The sequence below is a fragment of the Populus euphratica genome, unplaced genomic scaffold (assembly GCF_000495115.2).
Source record: "Populus euphratica unplaced genomic scaffold, PopEup_1.0 scaffold5.1, whole genome shotgun sequence".
NCBI classification, from domain to species: domain Eukaryota; kingdom Viridiplantae; phylum Streptophyta; class Magnoliopsida; order Malpighiales; family Salicaceae; genus Populus; species Populus euphratica.
The window spans coordinates 675677-693330 of NW_011499848.1; the positions used below are offsets into that span (position 1 = coordinate 675677).

Below are 17654 nucleotides of genomic sequence, written 5' to 3' on the forward strand. Positions count from 1 at the left end.
TGTTATACTTTGATTTTCCTCCCCTCTCTTATAGATTTGGTTTTTATGGATTTGGTTTCTTTGGATTTTTTTTGAATTTTAGTTCTCCTATTGAGTCTATGCCACAAATGGAATTGGAATAGTAGATCCATTTCTTTTTTTTGTTTTTCATATTCGTGGATTTCTAACAAGTGGATTTTTACACCCCCCCCCTGCCATTTGATCAATAATATATTAAAATTATTTAAAAGCAATTAAAAAAATCAATTTAATACAAAAATAATTAAAAAAATAGGTTGTAACGTAAAAAACAATAATAATAGGTGTGCAAACCATCAAGCACATCGAGACTATAGATCTTTTCACAGTCAGGTTGTAAACGAATCATTTAAACTCCAATCTATTTATGAAGAATTTCTTTCGAGAATTAATTATTAATTTTTTTACTGTCAAAGCTGAAATTATAACCTTGTGATCTTTCTGCAAAGAGAACAATAATGCGGTCACTGTAACTTGAGAAAAACAAGTGTCCATCTCCTGCTCTAGGCTAAAAGCAGAGCCCTTCAAATGTAATTAGTGTGATTTACCTTGTATTTGAGCTAAGACATTGTCGTGGCTGGACTCTTGAGTAGAAACCATATGCCTTGTTCCCAAAATGCCTTTCGCTCTCAAGCTAAAATAGCATATAGCTATGCAAATATATATATATACCACGGTGTAGTGTTCATCCTGCTATGTCAATGCAGATATAAAGTGGCGTACAGGACCAATGACCCATGAAGAGGCAGCTCAAGGTCCTGTCAAGTGTGCCCTTTTACTTGATGGGGTTCCACTAGCTGCTATTTTGATCAAAACTGAAAAGTCGCCAGCTTTTGACCCAGCACTTCCCCCCCGGACACTGTAGGATTTTGTCGTTTTAGCTTGGATCATGGATGCTGTGGAAAGACTCCAAGTTAATAATCCTTCCTGATATGCTTTCTGGTTCCGTCATTTTATGACATGCTCAAACAATACAACACATCATACAGACAAGATGGGATTAATTTCAGAGCATATATTTGTTTCCAGGTACGAAGCAAAAATGCCTCCACGAAGCTTTTAAAGTTTCTTCGAGATATGCCAGCTACCGATGTAAGATGGCGGGTAAAAACCCTTTTATCTCCACAAAATTATTGAACTTCAAGATTTGGGAAAAGAATGAGAGTGTTATTGTACATTAAATTCAGGCTCCTTGGTTCTCCAAGGTGTCCAACTAGTCTTGATTGATCAAATGAACTGTCATCCAAGTCAAATTCTTTCCCTTGTAGTCTCATGCGTGATCACTAATAAGCATGGACGGCGTTATTTTTCACTTCACATCTCTCTGCTACGATTTCTCTTACAGTTGCAGATGAACGAGATTGAAGAGTGAAGCAGGCACCTGAGTTGCCATTATAAGGAATGGCACACAGCATTCCATCAAGGGAGACAACCCCTCACAATCACATGTAAAAGGGGTCATGGCCAACGAAATCACTTCCAATTTCCCAACTCCAATTTAGAAGTCAAGAGACTGTTACCGTTCAAATTACAGGGGCTCAAAGACTCCCTTGTGTTAATACACCGGAGAAGTAAAATATTAAGCCAAAAGATGACTTGCACTCAGACTTCAAACTTGGCATTCTTTAATTTCAGTGAGATCACATACTCCAGAAAATGGCAAGCACAGCCCAACATGATACATCATCCTGACATGATAAGCATGCTTCACGTACACAGAAGCTTATTTTAACTAGTCTTTTTTCTTTTTATGCACGCATCATCATCTCAAAAATTGAGCTGCCAGCAATAATAGGTGCCAGGTGAATCCTGCAGATTTGAGCCAAATGAAACAGTGGACTCCAAATGAAATTCTCCACTCTATTTTTCCAGAACTGGCTTTTGCTGTGCAACAAGACGATGCACAGGGTAATTTCAACTCTTTGGTCTTCAACATGAATTTTGCACTGTCTACTCTTTTCAAGGAAATAAATCCTGAATATCCAGGATATCAGCAAGCACACCAGCTGCTGTGGTATCATTGCCAGCTCCAGCGCCTTGAATAACCAAAGGTTGTTTGTTGTAACATCGGCTGTATATCTCCAACTGCAATTGCATCAAATGAAGCATGTGAAGTTCTAGACATGATGGTATAATATGACATCACATTGTATGGAAAATCAAAAGTACATTACACATGATAAATTTATCTTTCAAAGTTTCCTAAATCCTAAAAATATGCATAGTAAACATATTTTCATTAAAGACCTGCAACTTGTGGTTTAGCCTTTGAATCATCAGGTCCTCTCCTCCTATGTGTGTCTGTATATGTATGCTTACATACACATAATTGCAATATCCCATTAGTACTTGGAACTTCAAAGCGCTACCAAAGACAACATGGTTCAGTGGGCCTGCGTTAGAAGATTTGGGATGGACCACATAGGAGGAAATCTACTGATTTGTCTGGCTATTCTCCTATTTAACCCCCCCTTTTTGTTTTTTTTTTTGAGGAAGAAGAAAAGGAAGATGAGTACAAAATTGTGAACGTGTCCCTCAAAATGTGATTTTGCAAACAGACTGTCAATTGGAATCATAATAAAAAAGTGATATTCCATCACCAGATATCATTAGTGATCAGCCCAATTAGACATAATGAGGATGGAAAAAAAGAGGGGATGATCAGGAGAAATTAGGGCTTACCACATTGTCACTGCCCCTCAATCTACCCAAAGGAGAATCCTTGGGGAGCTCTTGAATGCCAACTTCACACCTGCTAAGAATCGAATAGTACCCATGTCAAGGAACTCCATAAACTACTTGTACGATCTACATCATAGTTTAGACAAAACTTTGAGCAGACAGATTTAGTATTTCAAACGTTGTAACAGATGGTCACAGTGAATCCCTCAAATACTTGCACAAAAGCACATGCATTCCCGCAACCAGACATGTTTATGCACACACATGCATCCTTTAAGATTGGAAAGAATACCTCGATCCTTCAATTACACAGACATAACGAAGCACGTTGCCATTCAACGAAGCCCTTTTAACTCTTTCTTGAACATCATTGTCCAGTGATACAATACCACTACCCAAAAATTCCTCAACAGACATTGCATCAGGTCCCATTTCATCAGGGTATAAACTCTCAATCTACAAAGCAGAAGAAATGGTGATTCAAGAATTTATTAGTTCATCAATGGTTGAGGTTTGAAATGATCATTAATATTGCTATATTATAACTCTACTAAATAGAAGATAGGAAAGGAAGTGACTTAGAACTTACTTTAATGCTATCCAAGTTAATCCTTCTCCCAAGAAGTCGAGCCAGAATCAAAGCCTGTTTAGAATACAAGAAGAATAAGATACTGTTTTGAATATATAGTATCAAGTTTTTCTTATGCATCAAACAGAAGACCACATTGGTGGGAAGGAAAGAAGTGAAAAACGAAAGGAAGATAAACCATCCCACTAACAGAAAAGCAGGTAAAGACATAGCTTGACCTTTGAACAATTTCATCTGTATCCTCATCAATGAAGAATTATCATAGTTAACTTGTAGCACTTTGAATGTGTAATTATTATTGGAGAATTTTGCAACTATCATGACAACACCCAACATTGTTAGGAGCATAATCAAGTTTAAGACTAAGGATATCATTGATGGATAATCTGCAACCATATCATGTGTAATTTTTGGAAATCAAAACAATCAGTTTTAAGCAACATAATAGTATAGCTGGATGGGTGAGCAATGAAATTATTTCAACTAATGGAGGAATATTCTTGGAAAGAAACGTACAGAAATAACTTAAAAAAATGAAAAATTACAAACTCAAGAAACAACATGCATATGCATTTAAATAGAATATTCAGATTTGCATGCATCACAACCAGGAGCCTCGAGGCTTAATAGGATATAGATAATCAAATTCCAAAGTCAAGCAGATGAGAATATAAATGCAAACCTTCCTTGCAACATCCATCCCACTGAGGTCATCACGTGGATCTGCAGCAAAGAAACTAAGTTAGAAGAACATGTTGACAGAAAATCAAACTCCCTAATGTCTTTGCTAGTATACGGAAGACCAAAGGCGGAGTTAAAAGCAAATCCTTGCTATGTTTTCTTTCTAATGTTAAGGTGGCTAGGAAACTGTGCGTATAACTTTTAGTTTTTAAGATCAGTAAATCAGCCGTTTCTGACAAGAAATGCAAGAGCGTAGTAGATGTAGAACAGTGAAATAATCAGCAAATTGTTTCATGAAATAACTGGATCAAAAAAAGTTCATAGATAGCTTTCAAGCATGTAATGTAACTTTTGAATCCCCCTTTTTTTTAAGAACCAGAATTTGTCCACATTCTGTTTTAGTCATTCAACAGTTGCCAACATAAGAGATGGATGTAAAGAAGTAATCAGCACTATGCTGGCCCCAAGAGTCGAGCTGTCAAGATCTGATCAAACGTAAGAGTATACAACTCTTTTGGGAGATACACCAATTGCAGCTCAAATTAGAGTTTTATGAACATTATTTTAAATTCATTACATACTTCTACACATTTGTCTATGCATGCATGCATACATATTTAAAAGTCATAAATTTTGCCTGTCAAGAACAGGATTCGCATGCAAATAAAAATAATTACGTGGAGACCTGGTTCAGTGAATCCAAGATTTTTAGCAGCTTTAACAACTTCACTAAACAGCTTTCCATCCTCAACCTCACTCATAACATATCCCAATGTACCTGTTATAAAAGTATACAACAAAGCACGTAAATGAACCATTAAGCAAGTGCAAATACAATCATATTGAAATGCACAATTTAGCAGATGCATAATCCAACTATTTGAGCATTGAAGCAGAGCCTTGCTAAAATAGGTACCGCTCAAACTCCCAATAATACAATGGACAGGGTCTCCTGATGAAAGTAATCGATTTAAGGATTCTATGACAGGAAGGCCAGCACCAACCTGTCAAAAATAACTTCAAGTCAGTAGAAATCATTATGCTAAGAAGATCATAACACAATTTAAACAATATCTAGCATCAAACAATTATTATTGCATTAAATAACCAAACCATGAAAAGGCAACCATACAAACCCTATCCATACCTGCTAAGTGATTGTAATCAAGCATGAGAGCGGTGAAAGAAACAGATTTAAAGGCTCCATAACATGTTTTGCTAACTTTATGTCACCAGAGAAAATCTTGTATTTACATATATATTCCTCAACCACCAAACAAAAGATTGAATTTATTTCAAAACGCTCGAATCTGATATTAGTTAATACAAATCTGAAATTTGACACAAGACAACCACAAGTCTAATGTTGTTGATAATACATGTAATTGAACTACAACCCCAGGCAAGAGAAGCTTTCAACAAACTAAGGTTTTGCATCAATTTATCAGTGGATTAACAGGATATTGCAACAAAAATTACAAGAATTCAGTTTCAAATCCTTCTTTCTTTACATTTTAAAGTAAAGTTGAGGAAATAGATGTTCTAGCTACACAAACAAAAAACTTCACTTACAGTTGACTCGTGCCGGATACGACGCGGATAAGAGACCAATTTGTCATAATCTTCCTGCATGATGGTACAAAAGTTCTCGACAATAATTCACATGCTTAACTGAAATCAAATCTACAAAAGCTCTCAACAATAATAGAAATGTAAAAGAAATTGGAGCTACCGTTAAAATAATGGCCAGAAGAAAAGTGTGTTTATATTTGGGACATAGAGAAGGATAGCAAAAGGAAATTGAGAGCAAAGAATCTTATTTAAATCATCATTCATCATAAAACCTAGTAGAAAAAAAAAATTGAACTTTCACCTCACTTCTCCCTCTTATCATCTTCACTCTCACAGCAAGGCTACCAATTGCATTGTTTATGATGGATTAAACATCAGCAATGAAATTTTTATCAGCAAGGGTATAACTGTAATTTCAGAGTTGAAACATACAAGTTCATTGGCTTACTCACGCAATTCCACATGAAACAAAAGGGCACAAGTATGGATTGAAGATCCAAAAGCCCCTAGTCCCATAATTGTTTTTCTTTTTATCACAAACTAATAAGGATGGCTACAAGTTTATTACCATTGTAGAAGTAAGAGGCTTCTTATTTGCCAGAACAACGCAGCATCCCATATCAACAACTTGATTTAGCATTCTAATAGTCTCCGAACTTGCAGAACAATCCACAAAAGCCAAACCTACCACATAATAAAATCAAAATAATCTCATGACAGAAATTATAGCATTTCAAAACTGTACGCTTGACCACATTTCAAAGCATTTCAAAGCTGTACGCTTGGCCACATTTCAAAATTCAGCTCAAATCAATAATCAGATTCCATAATCAATAATAAGATAATCTTTCTTTTTCTGTTTTCTTTTTTCAAAATTGAAATCAACGGCTTAGGCATCGATAAGGAAAAGCCTAAACCTTTGATGAGCTTTGCTGACAAAATGACAAGATCAAGATCAAAACTCATAAACGCACCAACCTGTTGCCTTCCCGAGAAGAGCTGCAATGTCCATAACTTTCCTCTTGGATTCCGTATTCCCATTTACTGTGCATTCACCTTCATTAAGAAAGTAAGAAAAACAAATTAAAATCCACCCTCACTATCATCAGACCAAAGACGCTTTATCAATGGCACTCACCCAGATCACCTAGAGCTGAAAGAGATGAACCATTCGACTTAACCCGGCAAACTTCCGATAAAGTTTGATCATTTAACTCTCTAGTAATCACGTCAGATGCAAAAACTAACGATTTACTGTCACAAACTCCAACTACTCTCAAATGAACACCCTGCCAATACCACCCAAAATGCAAAGGTTTCATCTTTCACACAAGAAAATGTTCGAAGTCCATTTTGAATGCACGTTTCTATTTTCGTACAGAAACCCATTCCAAGAAAGTTGTATTGAGCTTAAAATGGAAGAGAATGATTAGAATGACAAAAGAGGGAACCTGTTGGGCATGGAGGGATCGGCAGGACACGATGTGTTGGAGGAGTTGGCGACCAACGCCCCCACAACCCATCAAAAGCAGAGGTATATTCTTCATTCTACCTGTCTGTCTGTCTGTCTGTCTGTCTTCTTTGCTTCTTCTCTCTATGAATTTTGAGTTGCTTCAGTCTCTGATCTCTCTGGTGGGGTTTTGGGTTTTTTGGTGTATTACAGACAAGAGAGAGAGCGAGAAGATTTGTGGAAACGTAGTACGACATTATACGTCCCTCTACTTAGAGACATATTCAATCGAGTCCCTTTATCTAATGAAAGATTGATCAAGTCACTTTACATTAACCTTTTGTTTTCTTATAATTTCAAATCAAGAAATGAAAAAATAAAGAAATGATATTTTATATTTCGAAGGATATGATTGTTAATATAGCGTAGAAATTTAAAAAAAATTACTTGAAATATATTAAAATATTATTTTTATTTTTTTATATAAGTCTATTAAAATCTTTGAAAAACATTTAAAATAGTTAATTTAATATATTTTTATACAAAAAAATAATTTGAAAAATATTTAAAAAAAACAAAAACTACTGCAACACTAAACAAACACTTATAAAGGCACAATAGTTATTAAAAGAATCAAATGATATTTAAACAAATATCAATTTTGAAAAACTAATACCACAAATTATCAAGTAAATTTTAGCATTGGCTTTGTTAGAGGGTTCCTATTCTGTTTTTTAAAAATTTTAATTTTTTTTATTATTTTAATATGTTATTATAAAAAATAATTTTAAAAAATAAAATAAAAATTATTTTAATATATTTTTTTAAAACAAAACTTTAAAAAATAATCAGTATTACAAGACTATCTTATCTTGGTTCCTTACCCTAACCCGTCTGCACATGATATCAAAGAATTAGGATGTGCGTGAGATAACACAGAACGTCTCGCCTAATTCATAATCTTATCATAAAATCGTTATGAAGAAAAAGATAAAAATAAATGAATAAAAACTTAAGATCCAATGACTATATGATAATAAATTAAAACATGAAGGATCACTTTTGAGATTATCCCCTGCCCGGTTGCCAGCCAGGTCACATGAAGGACCTCTCCCAGTCCCACACGAGCTCACGAGGGTTTTATTGCGCAATGAACTAAAGTTTAGGGGCTTCTTTAGTAATTTGCTTTTTTAAAAAAAGTTGTAGGGTTTTCCACTTCTTAATTTCACTTTCTTTTTCACTCTCCTCCTTCAATTCGAAAAACTTTGATTAATCCCTAATTACCAACTCCCTCTCCCTCTCTGAATTCACTCAATTTCAATTACCAGGTACTCTCTCTCTCTCTCTCTTTCTCTGTTATTAGTAGTTAAACTTGATCCTGCAATTTTAAGGTTTTTAATCGCTTAGTACCTTCAATTGAATTGAACTGAACTGAATTCAATTCAATTCAATTCTGTTGCCTTTCTTGGTGTGTTTTTGTGTTGTTCCGTGGTGGGTTTTGTTTGTATCAGCTGGTTAAACATGGAAGCTGTAACCTCTTTTTTTTTAAAGAATGCTAAGTTTTATTTCAATAAAAAAGAATGCTAATTTTTATATTATTTTGTTTTAGTTTTCCCTTTTCTTTTAAATTCATGTCTCAAAGATCATTTTTTTGGTTTTTTATTTTTTTCCCAATTTTGTACAGGTTGTGTGTCCTTCTTTTGCTTCAATAGAGAATTAAAATGCAAGTGCGGTTTCGAGTGATTGCCAGGGTTTAGTTTTGAAAACGAAGGGTTTTTGATATGGATGTTCATGTGATCGATGGTGAAGAGGGGATGGGTCATCGTGGGGTGGCCTATGATGGAGATTCAGAACCAAATGATAGTGGAGAAGCGAATAACGGGGAGCATGACGAGGATGGGGCTGCTGAGCTGCATGAGCCGTGTGTGGGCATGGAATTTGATTCAGAGAATGCTGCAAAGACTTTCTATGATGACTATGCTAGATGCCTAGGTTTTAGCACCAACGTTGCTCATTTTACCCGTCCTAAAACTGATGGGGCGATGGCTGCTAGAGAGTTTGTATGTGGCAGGGAGGGTTTGAAGAGAAGGTCTGCTTATAGTTGTCATGCTATGCTTAGAATAGAGTTGAAGAGTCCAGGAAAATGGGTTGTGACGCACTTTGTAAAGGCGCATAACCATTCAACTACTAGTCTCAGGAAAGTGAAATACCTTCGGCCCCGCAGGCATTTTGCTGGTGCTGCAAAGAGTGTTGCTGAAACTGGGCATGGAGTGGGAGTTTCTCCAAGTGGTGCTGGCCAACCAGCAGCAGTTGTTACTAGTGGTGTTGGCCAAGGAGTGGGAGTTGTTCCAAGTGGTGTAATGTATCTGTCAATGGATGGAAACCATGCACCTGTAGCAGAGACAAACCATGGAGTTAGGAATACTCCTCCTGCCGAACCAAATCGTGTTATTAAGACTTCTACAACAGTGAATTATATTGTTAGGCCCAATAACCAAAAGAGGACTCTAGGAAGGGATGCTCAGAATCTGCTGGAGTATTTCAAGAAAATGCAGGCTGAGAATCCTGGTTTCTTTTATGCAATTCAACTTGACGATGAAAATCGCATGGCTAATGTTTTTTGGGCCGATGCAAGGTCAAGATCTGCTTACACTCATTTTGGTGATGCAGTTACATTTGACACAAATTCTCGAGTAAATCAATATAGGGTGCCATTTGCCCCATTTACAGGTTTGAACCATCACGGTCAAACAATTTTATTTGGCTGTGCAATACTTCTTGATGATTCTGAAGCTTCTTTTGTTTGGTTGTTCAAGACATTTCTAACAGCAATGTATGATCAACAGCCTGCTTCTATAATCACCAACCGAGACAGGGCCATACAGACAGCAGTTTCTCAGGTGTTTCCTGATGCCCGACACTGTTATTGTAAATGGCATGTTTTAAGAGAAGGCCAAGAAAAATTGGCTCATGTATGTAATGCACATCCAAATTTTCAATTGGAACTGTATAATTGTATCAACTTGACTGAAACTATTGAGGAGTTTGAATCATCATGGAGGGATATTCTTGACAAATATGATCTGAGAGGACATGACTGGCTTCAATCGTTATATGATGCTCGTGCTCAATGGGTTCCAGTGTACTTTCGGGATTCTTTTTTTGCTGTAATGTGTCCAAATCAAGGATTTGATGGTACTTTCTTTGATGGTTATGTGAACCAACAGACCACATTGCCAATGTTCTTTAGACAGTATGAAAGAGCATTAGATAATTGGTTCGAAAGAGAGTTAGAAGCAGATTTTGATACAATTTGCACCACACCAGTTTTGAGGACGCCATCTCCTATGGAGAAACAAGCAGCAAATCTTTATACGAGAAAAATATTTGCAAAATTTCAAGAAGAGTTGGTTGAAACTTTTGTATATACTGCTAACAGGATGGGGGGTGATCCTGCTATCAGCACATTCAGGGTTGCAAAATTTGAGGATGACCAAAGGGCCTATATTGTTTCCTTAAACTGTCCGGAAATGAGAGCAAACTGCAGCTGCCAAATGTTTGAGTATTCAGGCATTCTTTGTAGACATGTTTTGACAGTCTTCACAGTGACAAATGTTCTGACATTGCCACCTCATTACATCTTAAAACGATGGACGAGAAATGCCAAAATCAGTACAGGAATGGATGACCACGGGGGTGATTTGCCTGGCCAAGAGTCTCTTACTTTGCGATACAACAATCTATGTCGAGAAGCAATAAAATATGCAGAGGAAGGGGCAATAGCTGCAGAGACTTATAATGTTGCAATGGTTGCTCTTAGAGAAGGTGGAAAGAGGGTCGCTGTTGTGAAGAAAAATGTGGCCAAAGTTTCACCTCCTGGGACTGGTAATGATGATAGGAAGACATCAACTTCAGCATCAGATACTACTCCATTGTTATGGCCACCGCAAGATGAAGTTACCCAACGATTTAATCTGAATGATACTAGCACTCCAGTTCAATCTGTTGCTGATTTGAATCTTCCCCGTATGGCCCCTGTGTCCCTTCAGCGTGATGATGGTCCTCCTGGTAACATGGTACTTAAGGGAACCCCTGCATCAAGTATTAATTGTTATGTCCTTTGGAGTTTAAATTATAGCAAAACCCACTGACTTGGCTTTTTATAACTCTTGCGTAGGCAGTTCTTCCTTGTCTCAAATCAATGACTTGGGTGATGGAGAACAGGAGTTCAACAACAGGGAATAGAGTTGCTGTCATCAACCTGAAGGTATGCGTGTAATGAACTAAAACTTCAATAATAGTCAGGAAATTGTCATCTAGCCACTATGGGAAGAAGTGTTTTGACTGTTGACTTCCCCCAGGTCACTTTGTAAATACACCAAACATTTTTAAGTATTTAAAATGTATTTATGCTGTTTTTTTTATTTAAGTGTGTCAAATGCTCATGTTTTAATCTTTAGCAAACTGTAGATAATACTCTTGTTATTCTCTAGCTGTGTATTTTGACAACTGATTTGGGGCGCCTTACATATAGTTTGTGTGGAACTACTGCAGTTGCAAGATTATGGCAAGACTCCATCAACAGAATTGGAGGTTAAGTTTCAACTCTCAAGAGTTACATTGGAGCCAATGTTGAGGTCTATGGCATACATCAGTGAACAGCTCTCAACACCAGCTAACAGAGTTGCAGTTATCAATCTGAAGGTATGTAACTCAAAACTAGACCTTCTTTTACGAAAAATAAATATGATACTGAGGTCCAGCCACTAATGAAATCTACAAACCTTTTGTATTTTGTGCTGCCACTTTCATTAGATAAAAGAAAAGCAAAACAAGCTACTGGTTCCAGATGTTGTTTTGTAGATTGGTTAGCATGTTATCCCTGTATCTTGCATAAATGGTTTATGTGTGGCTTTATATAAGATTTGAATTAAGTTTGGACAGGTCTCAGGACCTCAAGCCAATCTCAGCCAAGGGCATAGTCTGAACTCTGAATTGGATGTGCTTCATCCTCTTGCTTTGTAGACAAATTATTTTTAATAAATAAGCAACTATCAATGAAGGACAATTTTTTTGCTGCAGAATACACGCTATCCCCTCTTTTCCAAAACATGTGAACTGAAGAGATGCCATTTCTATGCATGCTTAAGAAAAGTGCCAATGGCTATGTCTCTAACGTGGCTCTTCATAATTTAATATTCATCCTGCTTCTTGATTGTCTTCTCTTCATCTGTTCTATGGTTTAGAGACACTAATCCTGACAGTAAAAGTGGTCTTCATGTTTAGGCATTAATGAATTTAACAAATTAAAAAATTGGTTAATGACTCAGCATTTGTTGTTTGAGCTTTGTTTTATGCATTATGCATATGACTAGCTTATTATGGATCAAGGAAGTCCATTTGGACCATAGGCTGATATGTAGTTGAGGAGCCATGCTCTTACTGCAGCATTGACAGGCATGGATGCATGTCTTTTCCTCTCATTTTTGTTTTTTTTTTATTTTATTTTTTTGGTGGTTAGTCTTGAATTTCTTACCCATATAGTGTGGTTTAGGATTACCTAAGTTGGTGGTAAAGCTTGCACTGAGTGGTGAAATACGGAAGATGAGTAAAAGAGTGAAGTAGGAATACATAGGTTGAAAAGTGGAGTCGGATAGCATTGGAAAAACATAAGGGAAAGCGTGAATCTGGAATTATGATATAAATCTCTATTTGTAGCATTTGGCTGAAGGAATTTATTTCTGTCATACGAGAATCTAAACTGAAAAAAATGGTAAAGGATTAAACTTGTGGTTGAATGGTTGTTTCCAGAACATGAGAAGGCAGCCTTCCAGCACATAATTCTGATCAGACACTTTTTTAGCCAAAGGAATTTCATCTTTGTAATCTGTTTTTTTTAATTGCATGATTCTCTTTCTAATATTTCTCACATTAAGTTCATCGAACTTTCATTTTTATACGAACCTAATAAGTTGTGTGGGGTGTGTACCAGTGTTTCTACCTCACCCTCACAATCTTTGTATTCCAAATTTGTCTCAATGCTGGGGATTACTTTTTAACTTTTTCCCATGTCTATCAATGCACTTATTTCTTCAAAATTCATGTGATGATGAATCCCATCTGGATTCTGGCATGGGAAGCTTTGAAATGTTGTGTTTCAAGATATCATAAAATGAGAGAACCGAGTTTAGGAATTTAATTATTGTTCATCATGTTATTATTAGAAAGGAAAGACAGTGAATCCAAACATAGAATCAGGAATCCTCCACAAGGTTGCGAAAATAGTAATGAAGACAAAAGTGCTCTCCAATCCTGTTGAATATCCTCTATGGAAATTCTTCTAAAAGCCACTGAAGCATTATGCCATACAGGCATTCTAATACATTCAGAAAAAAATATTATATACTACAAGATTTGCCTCAACAGAAAATTATTGTGAGAGGTCTTACAAGTTGTCTTTCCATTGCCAGCATGTAATTGCTGAACCGATCTTGGGATCTGAGTATTCATTTGAACACTTGATTTGCTGTAAATGACCTTATGCAATATATAGAACCTGTTCCTAGAGGAAAGAGCCTTATTAATTTACCCACTGGGGTGTTATTCTTATGGACCCATTCATCAATGCACCTCTTTCTTCTCTGTTTTTTTGGTGATAACAGAGGTACCAGTCCGGACTTCAATGGGCACACCCTGAATTCCAAACCTCAGGGTGTATGCTGAACTCCTCTTGAGCATCAGGCTTAGAAGTTGCTACAGATCCCCAATTGACTAAGTGATTTTTACTCGATCTCTGCCTTTTACCATAAAAATCCCACAATTCTTCTTTGCAGTAGAGATTCCTAATGGGCAAATGCTTCTAATTCAAATAGTATGAACATGCTTATTCTTTTTTCTCTATTTCAACCCAAATGAAGGCAGTTGCTTTGAATAGCCGTGATGTAGGATAGATTTGGAGAAATCTGTCCATGTGCTTGTGGCAGACTAGGATTTGATTTTATCATATCAGAACAGAACCAGATGAGACAGGACCTAGGCTAGTTAATGGATACAAGCGCAGAGAAATGTGATTTTCTTCTCTGCTCCTGTTCTACCCACTTTATTGTATTTGAACTTATGTTTAATAAATAATTACGGCAGTTATCTCATTCCTACAGATGGTTTTCTGGTCTCATTGAGGTGTGTGCTTACCTTTATTTGTCATAGTTTATTATTCATTTGGAAACTTTATTCTTTTCTTCTATGGTTTCAGCTTCAAGACACTGAAACAACTACGGGAGAGTCAGAGGTTAAATTTCAGGTTTCCAGAGATACATTAGGTGCCATGTTGAGATCAATGGCCTACATTCGCGAGCAGCTTTCAAATTCTGTAAGCAATCTCTTCTTACTTGTTGCTTTTTTTCACTTTCATTACATTGGGGCTTCCATTCCTCTTCTTTCTTTTGCTGCTAAGCTCCCAAAACTCTCTTCTTCTTATACTATTGATATTGCCTCTTCCATGCTGTGCAGCATTTTCAAAAAATTTAGTGTCCATCTAGGCCCGAAAGGCTTATGCTTGCAAAGTATGTTGATAATACCTCCTGTGTGTGTCTTTTGCAGTTACTGCTACCTTTGTGCACCCATAGAAAAATTGCTTGCTTGCATTTTATCAGAAAAGCAAATATTTGCATTAAAAAGGATCTACAACTATTGTCCTGGGTATTTTGATTGTGCATCAATACTTTCTCCTTTGTTACAAAGTAGAAAGACCGAAGAGTCGTAATCTCCTAACCATTCATTATAGAAAGAAGATTGAGAGATAGTCCTGTTAAATCAGTGTTTATTATTGAGAACTAGCTGGCACTTCTCTCTTACACATAGGATTGTCCATTCTCATCCAAAATGACGTTATAATTCTTCTGAGCATAATTATGCAAAATATTAAAGTTATATGGTAGTAATATCTAATTATTTGTCTGTGAAAAGCTTATACAGATATATATTTTCCACATCTAGATACTTCCCACATTTGAAAATTTACAAATAATTGTATGTCCAATGTAGGGTTCAAATTCCAGAAATGGTGCATAACGAAGAAAGAATAATTCCTTTTCAATAACGATGAACTTGCGCTAGAACACAGATTGGGCTTTCTCTCTCTCTCTTTTCAGGAAGTACCAATCAAACATTAGATTCCAAGTTTAATTTAAACACCCCCAGTGTCATAGTTCTTGATATTCCCTAATGAACAGAGGAGAGAACCAAATTATTCCATTCATATTTTACCAAGATGTACTACTTTCAAGGATGTGGAATGAAGGCGGAGCCTTAAGGTGAAGTCTGTATTGATAGACGCCCTGCGGGTCATCCAAATTGTAACAGGGAAACTAATGCTGTCAGCCCCGATTTCTTGATCAATACTAGGGCTCTCTAAACCTAACATTAATGATATGACTTTTAACTTGACACTGAGAATTGTATTAAACTATAGTTGAAAAAAATTGATTGTATAGAACTAGTTTGTGGCAAGCATCTGCCCCAAGATTGAAAGTTCTCTACCTAACTCAAATTAAATCTGAAAGATTGAGAATAAGCTAACCTGCGGTGACACCTGATCATTAGAGGAGATCTCTCAAGTTACGAGCAGCCCTTTTTTCCCCTAAAAGTGAAAGCCTGTGATTTAGACTCTTCAAGCTCCAGATCCGTCAGAGAAGCAAGAAGAATCTATTTTCTTCTCTTTCTATCCATTTTTCACACAAACCATCTGTTTAACATTGTTGCTTCGTCTCCTTGTTTCTCGATACGTGTCATTAATAAGCAATTGAAATTTCTATTTCTACACGTTCTCCTCACACATGCTCAATGGCCAAATATGGTAGATACCTTTTATAACACAGCATAATAATGGTATTGACAGGTTTGCATTTATTCAATGTAGAGCATTGTTATTATCGCTACTTTTTAAAAAAGTTTATATGGTAAGGAGCCATGACTTCATTGCACCAAGTGCTTATATTGAATACTTAAAATCATTTTGAACATATTATCAATTCTCATTATCTATGAGGATATCATCAGGGCCTCATGCTTCCAGTGCCTTTAGGGGTGCTTTTCGACAAGATTGGGCTGCTTTAGTTTTTTTTTTTGGGTTTGCTAGTCTGCTGTAGTATCCTCATTTTGTTGTTGTAGATCTACTCTTTTCATTATCAAGGTTTTCTTTATCAAAGGAGGAAAAAAACTTATCTTTAACCAAAGCTTGAAAACCAGTCGGTTTAGAGGGTAAAGTAAATGCTTCTTGATTACATCTAAATGCCAGTCATTTATATGAACATTCAATATGCAAACTTGCTAGCGATGGAGCAAACTCAACTTTTTACAGTATGAGTGAACATAGGTGATCCAGTAAAGAAAAACCTTGTCCAACCTTTTTTAGAAGAAAAGAAGTGTACACAATCTGTACGCATCATATATTATCTTTCCAGTACCTTGTAAAAACTACATGGTGAGGTTGTTTGCACTGGTTGAAAGGTTTGGTATTGCCTAGTTTTTAGCTTATTCCATGGTTCTGTTGATCTTGACAATTGTTCATCTGCATAAATTTGAGTATATGCCTACAGCTAAAATTTTCCCTATGACCAAGATGATATGTATCGTTGAGCATCTCGCACTTGTTTTTTGGCATTACTTTTGAATTGGAATAGTGCAGCCAAACAAATCTTAGATATCAACATTCTTTTTCTTTTGAGAAAGCAGATATCAACTTTACTTGTAAAATAATGGCTCCCTTGAGATTTCCAAGTTTCATTGTACTTAAAGTTTTCACATTGAGCAGGCGGAGCCCCAAGCAGAGCCTCCATCAAAGAAGCATCGGAAGTGAAAGCTTATGTTTGCTGTCAACTAAATCCATGGTAGAAATACTGTTTTGGAGGACAGAGGAAGTGTGTTCATCAAACTGTGTATCATTGCTCCCTTTGAGTCGGGCTAGCTTGCCCTTCATTTTCCTTCCCCCATCCCAACGCCCCCAGTAAGTTTGTTTTGTAACATGTGTACATGTAGTGTGTCAAATTATAAAAGCCAAGGCATCAAAGAGTTGAATTTCTGGTTTTTATCTGACCCAGGTGCCTCATTTGTTCCATATCCGTCTCAAGTTTTGATAGAATCGATCAAACATAATTGCCTTCGCTAGTTTCCTTGTGTCACTTGATCTTCATACCATAAGATTGCGCATTTCCGCACTTCTTTAAGTTCATTGGGAAGTCAAGGTTGAGGGAGATACAAGACTTGTATGAATTCTACACCAGTCCATTAGCATTCAAGATGGATGCCATCTGCTTCCCGTGGCTAAAGAAGCATCGCATGTGGGATCATTTTCCAATTTGTAAGGTTATGCAAAATGTGGTTGCTTGTTTCTTAACAAAAATACTAGAAGAGGATGGTTTTCTTTCCTTTGATTTTTATTTTTTATTTTTATTTTTTTTAATTTTATTATTTAATATTAGAATTGTTTTTTATTGAATTATTTCATTTTCATTAAATGAATGGTGAGCTTAGTGAGTTAAATTAGTCAACTTTAGTTTTTTTTATTAACTTTTATTTTTTAATATTTAGTTGATTAACAAAAAAAAATTAAGGTTTTTTACCTCCTCACATAACATTATTGGCTAGAATAATGTTTTTTTCTTT

General features: G+C 36.2%; 2 protein-coding genes across 7 annotated transcripts; one reads left to right on the forward strand and one right to left on the reverse strand.

Annotated features, from left to right (window-relative positions):
• Nucleotides 1–1491: 1491 nt before the first annotated feature.
• On the reverse strand, nucleotides 1492–7204 carry LOC105112356 (Glyceraldehyde-3-phosphate dehydrogenase-like family protein). 2 transcript variants are annotated; one of them, XM_011008043.1, is made up of 12 exons: nucleotides 6994–7204; nucleotides 6681–6831; nucleotides 6521–6598; nucleotides 6111–6226; nucleotides 5543–5596; nucleotides 4887–4974; nucleotides 4656–4748; nucleotides 3972–4012; nucleotides 3290–3343; nucleotides 2993–3156; nucleotides 2701–2773; nucleotides 1492–2103 (listed from the first exon to the last, which is right to left on the reverse strand). In XM_011008043.1, exons 1-12 carry the CDS (start codon nucleotides 7087–7089, stop codon nucleotides 1978–1980), a joined length of 1134 nt encoding a protein of 377 aa, XP_011006345.1. In that variant the 5' UTR covers nucleotides 7090–7204; the 3' UTR covers nucleotides 1492–1977. The 2 variants fall into 2 exon arrangements, with proteins under 2 accessions (XP_011006345.1, XP_011006353.1); XM_011008051.1 differs by having other exon boundaries at nucleotides 2701–2770; nucleotides 6994–7203.
• A 964-nt stretch (nucleotides 7205–8168) lies between these two features.
• LOC105112369 (protein FAR1-RELATED SEQUENCE 3) lies at nucleotides 8169–17410 on the forward strand. 5 transcript variants are annotated; one of them, XR_839743.1, is made up of 7 exons: nucleotides 8170–8320; nucleotides 8677–11068; nucleotides 11170–11259; nucleotides 11547–11696; nucleotides 14245–14361; nucleotides 16801–16995; nucleotides 17090–17410. XR_839743.1 is itself a non-coding variant. In XM_011008064.1 (6 exons), the coding sequence occupies exons 2-6, from the start codon at nucleotides 8774–8776 to the stop codon at nucleotides 16846–16848; spliced, it is 2700 nt and encodes an 899-aa protein (XP_011006366.1). In that variant the 5' UTR covers nucleotides 8170–8320; nucleotides 8677–8773; the 3' UTR covers nucleotides 16849–17079. The 5 variants fall into 5 exon arrangements, 4 of the variants coding, with proteins under 4 accessions (XP_011006386.1, XP_011006366.1, XP_011006373.1 ...); XM_011008064.1 differs by lacking the exon at nucleotides 17090–17410 and having other exon boundaries at nucleotides 16801–17079; XM_011008071.1 differs by lacking the exon at nucleotides 17090–17410 and having other exon boundaries at nucleotides 16804–17079.
• Nucleotides 17411–17654: the final 244 nt, after the last annotated feature.

Coding starts and splice junctions, on each gene's coding strand:
- LOC105112356 (XM_011008043.1), bottom strand. CDS start 7,089: ATGAAGAATATACCTCTGCTTTTGATGGGTTGTGGGGGCGTTGGTCGC. Junction 6,227..6,520: donor TCTTCTCGGGAAGGCAACAG/GTTGGTGCGTTT, acceptor ATTATGTGGTAG/GTTTGGCTTTTGTGGATTGT. Junction 2,774..2,992: donor TGTGTAATTGAAGGATCGAG/GTATTCTTTCCA, acceptor TTCGATTCTTAG/CAGGTGTGAAGTTGGCATTC.
- LOC105112369 (XM_011008064.1), top strand. CDS start 8,774: ATGGATGTTCATGTGATCGATGGTGAAGAGGGGATGGGTCATCGTGGG. Junction 11,697..14,244: donor TTGCAGTTATCAATCTGAAG/GTATGTAACTCA, acceptor CTATGGTTTCAG/CTTCAAGACACTGAAACAAC. Junction 14,362..16,800: donor GCGAGCAGCTTTCAAATTCT/GTAAGCAATCTC, acceptor TTTCACATTGAG/CAGGCGGAGCCCCAAGCAGA.